At 40.5% G+C, this 13,032-nt stretch overlaps 1 protein-coding gene across 12 annotated transcripts in view; it reads right to left on the bottom strand.

Moving 5' to 3' along the window:
* Positions 1 to 13,032, bottom strand: part of LOC139395912 (LIM domain only protein 7-like) — a 121,926-nt gene that overhangs the window by 20,226 nt on the left and 88,668 nt on the right. For 6 of the 12 annotated variants that reach the window (XM_071143226.1, XM_071143237.1, XM_071143230.1 and 3 more), the window contains 3 exons: positions 12,489 to 12,650; positions 1,338 to 1,525; positions 999 to 1,062 (listed from right to left, as the gene is read on the bottom strand). In XM_071143226.1, coding sequence (XP_070999327.1) covers positions 999 to 1,062; positions 1,338 to 1,525; positions 12,489 to 12,650 — 414 coding nt within the window. The remainder of the gene's footprint in view (positions 1 to 998; positions 1,063 to 1,337; positions 1,526 to 12,488; positions 12,651 to 13,032) is intronic. The other 6 variants (XM_071143244.1, XM_071143267.1, XM_071143259.1 and 3 more) reach the window with 1 other exon arrangement.

Below are 13,032 nucleotides of genomic sequence, written 5' to 3'. Positions count from 1 at the left end.
TAACAAAAGACTTCACTATGCAAGTACCCATTTTGGGTGACTTCATAAATTCAGTCTAGCCATCTACTCTGATTTCAGAGCACTCTTGTCTGAGTGTGCCAGGGAGCGCAGAACAACTGTTGAATTTATGAACACTCAACACCCGTTGAATATGGCCGGTGTCAGGAAACGTCGGCAAAAATAAATAGCGGTCCTATAGTAGCTGTTAAAAGCTAACCGTGTCAAGGAATTCACGTAAAAACAAGTTCGGTATTTGTAGTTAATGAATAGCAGTTTTGTTTTAATCAATAATAACAAACCAAGTGTTTTTACAGGATACAATTTTCAGCTGCACACTCTGATCAAGTCATGTGGTGGCATGCGCAAACAAAATGTGTAAATGTACATCATTATTGTGGAAGGACCACCAGAGGGCAGGCTGGGCTCATGGATATTAGCCCAACAAGGCATGTGAGACAAGGTAACCAGAGGCAATTAAGCACAGCTGACGGTACTAATGACATACTCTCCTTCCCCTATAAGAGAGAGAATGGAACCAGCAGAGAAGGGGGAAAACTATCTCTGGAAGATGGCCACCGAGAGAGAGGAGCTATCCAGGAAGAACCACTAAGACGGTGATAATCCCGTGCCTTTTTGTTGTAGTTTAAAGATAATCCTATTATGTTCTTGTTTCATCTGGAGAAGAAGATGTATGTTTTTCCTTGGAAGATTTTCATTGATTATGTTGGAGTGTTTGTGTTGACCCAATGCCCTCAATAGAGAACTGTGTTCAATCGAGAAAACATACTCCTGACTCGTTTATTCCACCTTCCCGCTTTAGAGTGACGCCCAATTAGTTGGTCCGCTCACATTATACATAATTGAACAATGGGCATTCACCACCAGAAACACATACAGTCCCAAAGAGAGAACGTTGTCCTTGCTTTCTCAAACTTGTTCCTGTTTATAAAGGCTAGTCATAACCTCTCTGGTTAGTAGATCTGCTCTATGTTCTTTACCTTTGTTTCTCACGGTCACTGTTTCATCACGGAAGCCTCCATTCACTCCATTGGATGCTACATCCTGCAACAAGATGAATTAAAAGCCTGTTGAGAGCTGTCTGTGGTTTAATCAGAACATTGTATTCATATAGATTCAATGTGACCATGCAACAAACAAAAATCACAAATGTTTTCACAATGATGTCCTATGTCAATGTTCTTACCAACCTTGTCACAACATGTTTGCAGATTTGTGATATATCAAGTTTATTTGGGTATTTGTGAGTAACATAGCAATAAGCTAATAAGAAACATTTGAACATTATCAACACCACGAGGTCTTCCTGTAAAACTCACAATGATTGGTTGGGTAGTGACCTTCTTGGTGGTTTCCATGGATCCCCGAGAGGTGAAATCCAAGCTGGTGGTTGCGTTAACGGTGGTTGTGTCGGGGAAACCTATAACTGTTGGATGATGATCCATACTGGTCAGATTGATGGTCGTATGGCTTTTAAACGGCAGGGAAGGTAGGTCTCTGTCCCAGTCTGAACGTCGTAGACGTGTGTCAATGGCAAAGATAAAAGTTTTGTGTGTGTGTGTGTGTGTGTGTGTGTGAAAAATGTATGTGTAAGAGATAGTGTGTGGGCGTGAAAGCACAACATTAGGAAAGGTACTAGTACTTAGGAAAGGTACTACTATACAACTATAGTACACAGAGTACTTACAGTATTTTCTGCAGGTATAATAATAGTAAAGACATCAAAACTATGGATAAGAGATATGCATTCAGTCTTGGCATTCTCTCAACCAGATTCATGAGGTAGTCACCTGGAATGCATTTCAACAAGTACATATTATAGCAAGAACAGCTCAAATAAGCAAAGAGAAATGACAGTCCATCATTACTTTAAGACATGAAGGTCAATCACTCTAGAACATTTCAAGATTTTTGAAAGTTTCTTCAAGTGCATTCGCAAAAACTATTAAGCGCTATGATGAAACTGGCTCTCATGAGGACCTCCACAGTAAAGGAAGACTCAGAATTACCTCTGCTGTGGTATGATGAAACTGTCTCTCATGAGGACCTCCACAGTAAAGGAAGACTCAGAATTACCTCTGCTGCAGAGGATATATTCATTCGAGTTAACTGCATCTCAGATTGCAACCCAAATAAATGCTTCACAGAGTTCAAGTAAGAGACACAGTTCAACATCAACTGTTCAGAAGAGACTACGTGAATCAGGCCTTCATGGTCGAATTGCTGCATAGAAACCACTACTAAAGGACACCAATAATAATAAGAGAATTGCTTGGGCCAAGAAACACGAGCAATGGACATTAGACCGGTGGAAATCTGGCCTTTGGTCTGATGAGTCCAAATTTGAGATTTTTGGTTCCAACCGCCGTGCCTTTGTGAGATGCAGAGTATGTGAACGGATGATCTCCATAGAGTGGGGAGAACAAGTATTTGATACACTGCCGATTTTGCCGGTTTTCCTACTTACAAAGCATGTAGAAGTCTGTAATTTTTATCATAGGTACACTTCAACTGTGAGAGACGGAATCCAGAAAATCACATTGTATGATTTTTAAGTAATTAATTAGCATTTTATTGCATGACATAAGTATTTGATCATCTACCAACCAGTAAGAATTCCGGCTCTCACAGAACTGTTAGTTTTTCTTTAAGAAGCCCACCTGTTCTCCACTCATTACCTGTATTAACTGCACCTGTTTGAACTCGTTTCCTGTATAAAAGACACCTGTCCACACACTCAATCAAACAGACTCCAATCTCTCCACAATGGCCAAGACCAGAGAGCTGTGTAAGGACATCAGGGACAAAATTGTAGACCTGCACAAGGCTGGGATGGGCTACAGGACAATAGGCAAGCAGCTTGGTGAGAAGGCAACAACTGTTGGCGCAATTATTAGAAAATGGAAGAAGTTCAAGATGACTGTCAATCACCCTCGGTCTGGGGCTCCATGCATGATCTCATCTTGTGGGGCATCAATGATCATGAGGAAGGTGAGGGATCAGCCCAGAACTACACGGCAGGACCTGGTCAATGACCTGAAGAGATCTGGGACCACAGTCTCAAAGAAAACCATTAGTAACACACTACGCCGTCATGGATTAAAATCCTGCAGCGCACGCAAGGTCCCCTTGTTCAAGCCAGCACATGTCCAGGCCCGTCTGAAGTTTGCCAATGACCATCTGGAGGAATGGGAGAAGGTCATGTGGTCTGATGAGACAAAAATAGAGATTTTTGGTTTAAACTCCACTCGCCATGTTTGGAGGAAGAAGAAGGATGAGTACAACCCCAAGAACACCATCCCAACCGTGAAGCATGGTGGTGGAAACATCATGCTTTGGGGATGCTTTTCTGCAAAGGGGACAGGACGACTGCACTGCATTGAGGGGAGGATGGATGGGGCGATGTATCGCGAGATCTTGGCCAACAACCTCCTTCCCTCAGTAAGAGCATTGAAGATGGGTCGTGGCTGGGTCTTCCAGCATGACGACAACCCAAATCACACAGCCGGGCAACTAAGGAGTGGCTCCGTAAGAAGCATCTCAAGGTCCTGGAGTGGCCTAGCCAGTCTCCAGACCTGAACCCAATAGACAATCTTTGGAGGGAGCTGAAAGTTCGTATTGCCCAGCGACAGACCCGAAACCTGAAGGATCTGGAGAAGGTCTGTATGGAGGAGTGAGCCAAAATCCCTGCTGCAGTGTGTGCAAACCTGGTCAAGAACTACAGGAAACGTATGATCTCTGTAATTGCAAACAAAGGATCCTGTACCAAATACTAAGTTCTGCTTTTCTGATATATCAAATACTTATGTCATGCAATAAAATGCTAATGAATTACTTAAAAATCATTTAATGTGATTTTCTGGATTTTTGTTTTAGATTCCGTCTCTCACAGTTGAAGTGTACCTATGATTAAAATTACAGACCTCTACATGCTTTGTAAGTAGGAAAACCTGCAAAATCGGCAGTTTATCAAATACTTGTTCTCCCCACTGTATGTGTGGTTCCCACTGTGAAGCATGTAGGAGGAGATGTGATGGCATCGAGGTGCTTTGCTGGAGACACTGTCAGTGATTTATTTAGAATTCAAGGCACACTTTACTAGCATGGCTACCACAGCATTCTGCAGCGATACACCATCCCATCTTGTTTGCGCTTAGTGGGACTATCATTTGTTTTCAACAGGATAATGACCCTGCACACTTCCAGGCTTGTAAGGGCAATTTGACCAAGAAGGAGAGTAATGGAGTACAGCATCAGATGACCTGGCCTCCACAATCGACCTCAACCCAATTGAGATGGTTTGGGATGAGAAAAAGTGCTCAGCATATGTGGCAACTCCTTCAACACTGTTGGAAAAGGATCCCAGGTGAAGCTGGTTTAGAGAATGCCAACAGTGTGCAAAGCTGTCAAGGCAAATGGTGGCTACTTTGAAGAATCTAAAATATATTTTGATTTGTTTAACACTTTTTTACATGATTCCATTTGTGTCATTTCATAGTTTTGATGTCTTCACTGTTATTCTACAATGTAGAAAATAGTAAAAATAAAGAAAAACCCTTGAATGTGTAACTTTTGACTGGTACTGTATGCTACCACTTGGAAGGGAAAATAAGGTTGTTGTTATGGTGTCATTCTAAAGAACAGCAGGGATAACAGAGAAACCACCTTCCACACCCATGCACAATCTACAAACCCCTAGCTTTACCAACTGGTTTACACTCTCTCCTACAAAAGCGTCTATTTTGATATGCATTGCACATTCAACAGATCACACAAATCAATACAATGACTGATGTTTTGGTGGTGTAATCGTGATATAGTAGGATGTGTAAACCTGTTGGTGAAAACATACGAATCCTACAGACGAAGAACCATATATGTGACATTTAAAAAAAAAAAAAAGATATACATGAAAAATCATTATTGGACACCATTTTTCTATAGTGAACCGGTTTCACAAGCTTTCCACGCGCTAATTAACAATAATTTTAAATTTAAAGATAGGCTCTCGTGGAATAACCGTTTATGTGCACCACTCAGAATGGACGGACAAGCGCACAACCTTTCTGTTGCTGATGAAAATCGCAGAAATGTGGGAAAGAAACTTAAAACAAAACTAAAAGAATGGAAAGACAGGCAAAGGAAGATCTTACGGGATGCGGGAAAACCCTATACAAATCGTAAGGGTCAAGAAAAAACTGGGAAAAGCTGTCCAAAAGAGGTATGTGGAAGAACCGTATATCAAACAATCAAGCTAGCTAGCTATAGAGTACAGTAACTAACATGTATGTTCTGGGTTGTCTAATTTGTAACTATAGAGAAAACATATTAGCTAAAGTTCGTTGGCTACTAACTCATACATTATCGTTACAAATGTTATTGCTAGATTATAGAAGAAACATAGCTAGCTACTTTTTCTCCGTCCACCGGATGATTCGACATGGCTACAGTAGCTAGCTAGTTACACTGTATCCTGCAGGGAAGAGCGTGTTCCACGACGTGCAGAAAGGATTGTGGAAAGTTGACTGATGAACGCAAGCTGCATCTGTTCAACAGGTTCTATACTGTCCCATACGAGAAACAACAAGCGTTGATTCTCTCCGGCTTAGAATAGGTTAGAAATAAGACAAAACGCCTATTATTATAATAGCTATATTGAACACTTGCATAGTTTAACTTTGACAGTAATGATACGTACATTAACGTTAACTCTAAAAGTGCTGTGTTACACAATGGTGCAATACAAACTCATTCTGTGTATAGATTGGGAGTGTGTGAAAGATGGAGGTCCTGATCAAGCAATATCCTGAATGTGCTACAGTATATTAAATTCTGAATTCATCATTGTCAATTTTTATTGCAGCATGAGGTGAAACGGAGACGTAAACCTGAGGATACAAAGGAGAACAAACGACGGAAACAAACCTTCAAATACCATGTACAGCAAGCAGGCCAGAGATTGAATGTGTGCAAGGTTACTTTCATGTCTGTGTTCCAGCTAACCAACAGCCGTCTTCAGGCAAGTGAAAATATGAATTAATGTCTATATGAATATCAATTACAAACATATTGTATTCTCTGTACTAGTTTTTAATAACCTGCTAATTGAAATGTAATTGTTTTGGTCAGGTTATTCAGGAAAAGTTAGCTGAGGCAGGTGAGGTTGCAGGGTCTCCAGATCAGGCTACTGAGGCTAGGTCTCCTTTAGAAGATGGAAGAGGGAAGCATAGCAATAGGTAATACGCTATGGATTCCAGCCTGGATTATTTCACTATAGCAGTGCTCTAAACAATCTTCTAAACATTAACATAGAGTATCGAATGGATGAATAGCGAATTCTGAAACAAAAATATAAAAATGTTTATTACTTTTAAACAAAATGATGGTAACTAAGCTGTCCAACTACCACCTGAGCATTGAGGACTGAGTGCCGATTACCTTCCCCCTCCCACCGGACAGCACTGGCCTAATTCTCGCCGCCCTACAGGACCCCCCGTGTGGCAATGGCGTGACCGGGATTTGTACCCCGGTTATAGCGACACAGTTGCACTCTAAGGCAGGTCCCTAGACCATTGAGAGAATACAAGTTTAACAACACCTTGTTGTCTCCTTACAGGCCACATCGGATACATGCTACAATGAAAGAGGGCATCAAGGAGCACATTCTATCTTTCCCAAGAACCCAGAACCACTACTCACGGATGAAGGGGGATGTACACAGAGAATACCTCAGCCCTGATCTGAATTTGTTGCGAATGTACCGACTCTACAAAGAGAATAATACCACATCATCTGCAAAATTCTGGGTTTATAGGGACATTTTCAAACAGCAGAGTCTCAATTTCGGCCAACCCAGGAGTGACACCTGTGGCAAATGTGACGCATTCTTCACTAAGATGTCAGCAGCAACATCTGAAGAGGAGAAGAGGAAGATTGCAGTTGAAAGTGAGTTACACCATCGAAAAGCCGAAAAGGCCTACACACAGCTTCAAAGTGACACTGAGTGGGCTAAAGCCAATGCTGACTGCCATGTCATTTCTGTGGATCTACAGGGGGTGATGTACACCCCTAATCTGACCCACTCCAATGTCTACTACCAGCGGCAGCTGTCAAATTTTAACTTTTGCATCCAGGAACTTGGAAAAGAAGATCCTGCATACATGTGTGTTTGGCATGAGGGGATTGCACACCGAGGGTCCATTGAGGTGGCAAGCTGCATAATGAAGTGGGTGAAGACAAAATTCACGCCACTCACCAAACCAAAGGTGTGCAAGTTGATCATATTCAGTGACAGATGCTGTGGGCAGAATAACAACTGGCGGATGCTCAACCTGATGTCGATGCTCGTCTCTATGGGTTACTTTACCCAAGTTGAGCAGAAGTTCATGGTCTCTGGTCATTCTTTTCTTCCTTGTGATCGATCTTTTGCCACCATCGAGAAGAGGCGCAAGGTGTCAGTCCTTCATACACCTGATGATGTTTCAAAGATGATACTTGAAGCACAACCAGCAAAACCATTCAAGGTGATGAGGATGCAATGTGAAGACTTCAGGCACCTCCCAGATTCTGTCCTCAAGCGACCAGCTGGACTACAGATCACCTCAGTGAGGTGGTTAAAAGTCACAGGTATTGCACAGAGAATAGTTTACTAACATCCCATCAACATGCAACATGTTGTTCTAACAATAAAATATCCTAATGCTTGACTGTGAAAGTTGTTTATTGATGTCAGGAACTTAAAATGTTTCTGTTCTAATTTCAGTTGAGGATCCTTGGAATCTGTACGCCAAACAGAGCCACAGTCTATTTGAGGGATGGAAGTCGTGGCTGATCTCCAAACCAAAACAAGGAGCTACACCTCAACCTCCCTATTTTGCAAGCCACTACCCTAGAGCATATGAGAGTCCTCTGCCCATCAAAAAAAACAAGTACCAAGATCTGATGACCATGCTCAACTACTTGCCAGCTGCTGCACGCTCTTTTTATGAATCACTGCAGAGTGAATAATTTGTTGTTAAACCAAGCTACATAATTAAACGTTTTTTCTGTGAGTTTATGACCCCCTGAACCTGTATACTGTAGTATGTTGAATCTGTATACATTTCAGAAGACATGTCACCCCTATTGTAGGAAATTAAATGTATCGTAGGTGTTTTCTATGTGAATCAATTTGTGTATGATTTGAACCAGCACAATATATTGAATTAATTTAATTTTAAGATGTTGTTCCTAGTGTAGAAAATGTTATGTACAATGTGTTGATAATTATTTTGTGTGATCATTTGAACCTTTTTTAATCTGAATGAATTAAAAACAAATAAGTCATCACATACAGTATGTGAGTATTCATTTGATCTTGATTCCCTTTTTTTATTCATTACAATATACACTGTCTCTCTGTCACCACATTTAGCATTAACTCTAAGCAGTTAATACTTATTTACTGCTGTCACCTCAGTGCAGAAGGACATTTCTTACCTTTAGCATGGGTTTAACGCAATTCACAACTTACAGTGCCTTGCGAAAGTATTCGGCCCCCTTGAACTTTGCGACCTTTTGCCACATTTCAGGCTTCAAACATAAAGATATAAAACTGTATTTTTTTGTGAAGAATCAACAACAAGTGGGACACAATCATGAAGTGGAACGACATTTATTGGATATTTCAAACTTTTTTAACAAATCAAAAACTGAAAAATTGGACGTGCAAAATTATTCAGCCCCTTTACTTTCAGTGCAGCAAACTCTCTCCAGAAGTTCAGTGAGGATCTCTGAATGATCCAATGTTGACCTAAATGACTAATGATGATAAATACAATCCACCTGTGTGTAATCAAGTCTCCGTATAAATGCACCTGCACTGTGATAGTCTCAGAGGTCCGTTAAAAGCGCAGAGAGCATCATGAAGAACAAGGAACACACCAGGCAGGTCCGAGATACTGTTGTGAAGAAGTTTAAAGCCGGATTTGGATACAAAAATATTTCCCAAGCTTTAAACATCCCAAGGAGCACTGTGCAAGCGATAATATTGAAATGGAAGGAGTATCAGACCACTGCAAATCTACCAAGACCTGGCCGTCCCTCTAAACTTTTAGCTCATACAAGGAGAAGACTGATCAGAGATGCAGCCAAGAGGCCCATGATCACTCTGGATGAACTGCAGAGATCTACAGCTGAGGTGGGAGACTCTGTCCATAGGACAACAATCAGTCGTATATTGCACAAATCTGGCCTTTATGGAAGAGTGGCAAGAAGAAAGCCATTTCTTAAAGATATCCATAAAAAGTGTTGTTTAAAGTTTGCCACAAGCCACCTGGGAGACACACCAAACATGTTGAATAAGGTGCTCTGGCAGATGAAACCAAAATTGAACTTTTTTGGCAACAATGCAAAACGTTATGTTTGGCGTAAAAGCAACACAGCTGAACACACCATCCCCACTGTCAAACATGGTGGTGGCAGCATCATGGTTTGGGCCTGCTTTTCTTCAGCAGTGACAGGGAAGATGGTTAAAATTGATGGGAAGATGGATGGAGCCAAATACAGGACCATTCTGGAAGAAAACCTGATGGAGTCTGCAAAAGACCTGAGACTGGGACGGAGATTTGTCTTCCAACAAGACAATGATCCAAAACATAAAGCTAAATCTACAATGGAATGGTTCAAAAGTAAACATATCCAGGTGTTAGAATGGCCAAGTCAAAGTCCAGACCTGAATCCAATCGAGAATCTGTGGAAAGAACTGAAAACTGCTGTTCACAAATGCTCTCCATCCAACCTCACTGAGCTCGAGCTGTTTTGCAAGGAGGAATGGGAAAAAATGTCAGTCTCTCGATGTGCAAAACTGATAGAGACATACCCCAAGCGACTTACAGCTGTAATCGCAGCAAAAGGTGGCGCTACAAAGTATTAACTTAAGGGGGCTGAATAATTTTGCACGCCCAATTTTCAGTTTTTGATTTGTTAAAAAAGTTTGAAATATCCAATAAATGTCGTTCCACTTCATGATTGTGTCCCACTTGTTGTTGATTCTTCACAAAAAATACAGTTTTATATCTTTATGTTTGAAGCCTGAAATGTGGCAAAAGGTCGCAAAGTTCAAGGGGGCCGAATACTTTCGCAAGGCACTGTAATTGCTGATCATAGTGTTAAACACAAAGAGAATGGTTTTCTGAACGTTTTGTAATATTGACCTTAGGGACCTGCATATTGGTACATCACATTGATCCATATTTGATATTTACAAGTTGTGCTTGTTTTGATTTAATTAATTTAATTGTATTCTATGTTGGTAGTTCTATGGTATGTTCACATTGAGGGCTTCATTTTAAATGAGACTAAGATTTCATGACTCAACTTTTAAGAAAAGTCATCATTGCTAAAGTTGATAGACCGCCTTTAAATGAACATCCATACAAATGAATTAACTGCATATTGCATTTAAGTTATTTACATGAAGGGCATATGTACTTGAAAGTACTTAAAACATCATATCAGGTGTTAAAAAAGGACATCTTACAAGAGTCATGCAAAATGTCACATATACTGTTCTTCCACAAACTGAAATCATCACTGGAGATATACTGTTCTTCCACATTCTAAAAATTAAAACGGCAATAAAAAAAGTATTATTTGAAATAACAAAAAAATATAAATTGTTGTTGGAAGATATGGGTATGGTGAATTTATTTCTCAACCATAAAACACCTAATGTGGTACACACAATTAATAATATAAAAATAACTGATTATCTTAAAATGGAAAAATTGTCACATATATGGTTCTTCGTCTGTAGGGTTCTGTATTACAGTGAGCTCCAAAAGTACTGTGACAATTACATTTTTGGATTGTTATATAATAACTGTGAGGTTAAAGTGCAGACTATCAGCTTTAATTTTATGGTATTTTCATCCATATCGGGTTAACCCGTTTAGACATAACAGCACATTACACAAAAGTATTGGGACAAATACACGTATATGTGTATTAAATTAGTAAAAGGTTAAGTATTTGGTTTCATATAAAACTTAATGTGTCACGCCCTGACCTTAGAGAGACGTTTTATTTCTCTATTTGATTAGGTCAGGGTGTGATGTGGGCATTCTATGTTTTGTATTTCTGTGTGTTTGGCCGAGTGTGGTTCTCAATCAGAGGCAGCTGTCTATCGTTGTCTCTGATTGGGAATCATACTTAGGCAGCCTGTTTTGCCACCTTCGTTGTGGGTAATTGTCTTTGTTAGTGGCCTGTATAGCCCTAGTAAGCGTCACGGTTGTGGCTTGTTTTGTTGGCGACATTCTTAATAAAGAAAAATTTACGCTCACCACGCAGCACCTTGGTCCGGTCATTTCCCTGGCGACTACATCAAGCTTGTGACTCTACACATTTGTTGGATGTATTTGCAGTTTGCTTTGGTTGTTCCAGATTATTGTGTGTGTTTTTGTGTACATGTTTTGTTTTGGGAGTATTAAAAACCTCTAATTTGTATTCCTGCGCCTATCTCCAAAATCCTTTATACCAGTGTGACACCTTGCCTTAATGTAATGATTAGAGGTTAGCACATCTTAGGGGTATGATATTTGTGCATCTGTAACTTTCTCACTCATTATTATTCAGGATGATCCATAATCATGGAGGCATCCACCTTAATGTAGAGTCAAAATGACACAAGATATTATTTACCATTCATTTCTATTAAGCACAAAATAATCTGAAACAGAACAAAAACAAACAGAAAATGCGTCCAACAAATTTGTAGAGTCAAAAGCTTGATGTAGTCATTGCGTGCTATGAAAATGAGACCAAATACTTAACTTGTTATTACTTTAATACACAAGTAAATTTGAACCCAATACTTTTGGTCCCCTAAAATAGGGAGACAAGGTACAAAGAGTTGCAATTTCTAAACGGTTTACCTGATATGGATGAAAATACCCTCAAATTAAAGCTGACAGTCTGCACTTTAACCTCATACTCATTGTATAATTTCAAATCCAGTGCTGGAGTACAGAGTTCGGACCTGTAGGATCTTGTGCCTGAGTATGAGTTAGTTCTCCACAAGGTAGACACCACATAAGGAATGCACAAAGGAAAACAGAGGGAGACAGAAACAGACAGAGACAGAGAAACACAAACAGACTGTCAGGCAGACAGACAGACATAGAAGGAGAAACAGAAGTATAGAAACACAAGCATACAGACAGTGAGAGACAGACAGAGACAGGCAGGCAGAGACGGGAAGATAGTCAAAACTGGGCACACATATCACTAACTAAAGGGTTATCCCAGAACAGAGGACTAGAAAACGAAGGAAATTATCATTAAACTGCCATTAAATAATTGAGCCATGATACCAGAAAAATGTACTGACCAGTTTAACGTGTCGCAATAGTTTACCAACACAGAAAACATAAATAACACTGACATTCTACAAATACTCTGTAACACACACATCTCTCTAGTCGTCTACTCACTGTTCCTGCCGTGACGGCGTATGTCCATGGTAAGGCTTCCCTGCTGCAGAGCTTGCTCTGTGCTGCTCTTCCACTTGCCGTAGCTCATCTCTGCCACCCTTTGCCCGCTCACCGACATCACCTCGTCGCCCACCTGCAGTTGGCACAGCTCGGCTGGGCTGCCTGCGGGGCACAGAGAGGGGCAGCGAGGTCAGATAGAGAGGGTAAAGAAGGAACAGAAGGAAGGAACAGTGGTCAGATATAGAGAGTGTAGAGTGCACAGAGGGTGAGATAGATATGTAGAGATGGAATTGGGTCTCAGATGTAGGGGCAGAGAAGGCATTGGGGTGAGTAATAGAGAGGGCAAAACAGGTGTCACAGTAGTGATGTAGACCAGTCAAGATACATTTAAACTGTTACAATAGAGAGATACAGAGATAGGACAAGGCAGCGATTGCAATAAATCATCTCAACTTTTTAAAGTGGCTTCAGCTTCTTGTCTCCTTCCCTCATTTACATTGATGAGAAAGAACTGGACTACTGAAAAGTCAGGGGTGGAATGACA

The sequence above is a fragment of the Oncorhynchus clarkii genome, chromosome 3, assembly GCF_045791955.1.
Source record: "Oncorhynchus clarkii lewisi isolate Uvic-CL-2024 chromosome 3, UVic_Ocla_1.0, whole genome shotgun sequence".
Lineage (NCBI taxonomy): Eukaryota > Metazoa > Chordata > Actinopteri > Salmoniformes > Salmonidae > Oncorhynchus > Oncorhynchus clarkii.
This window is presented reverse-complemented; position numbering and strand designations above follow the sequence as displayed.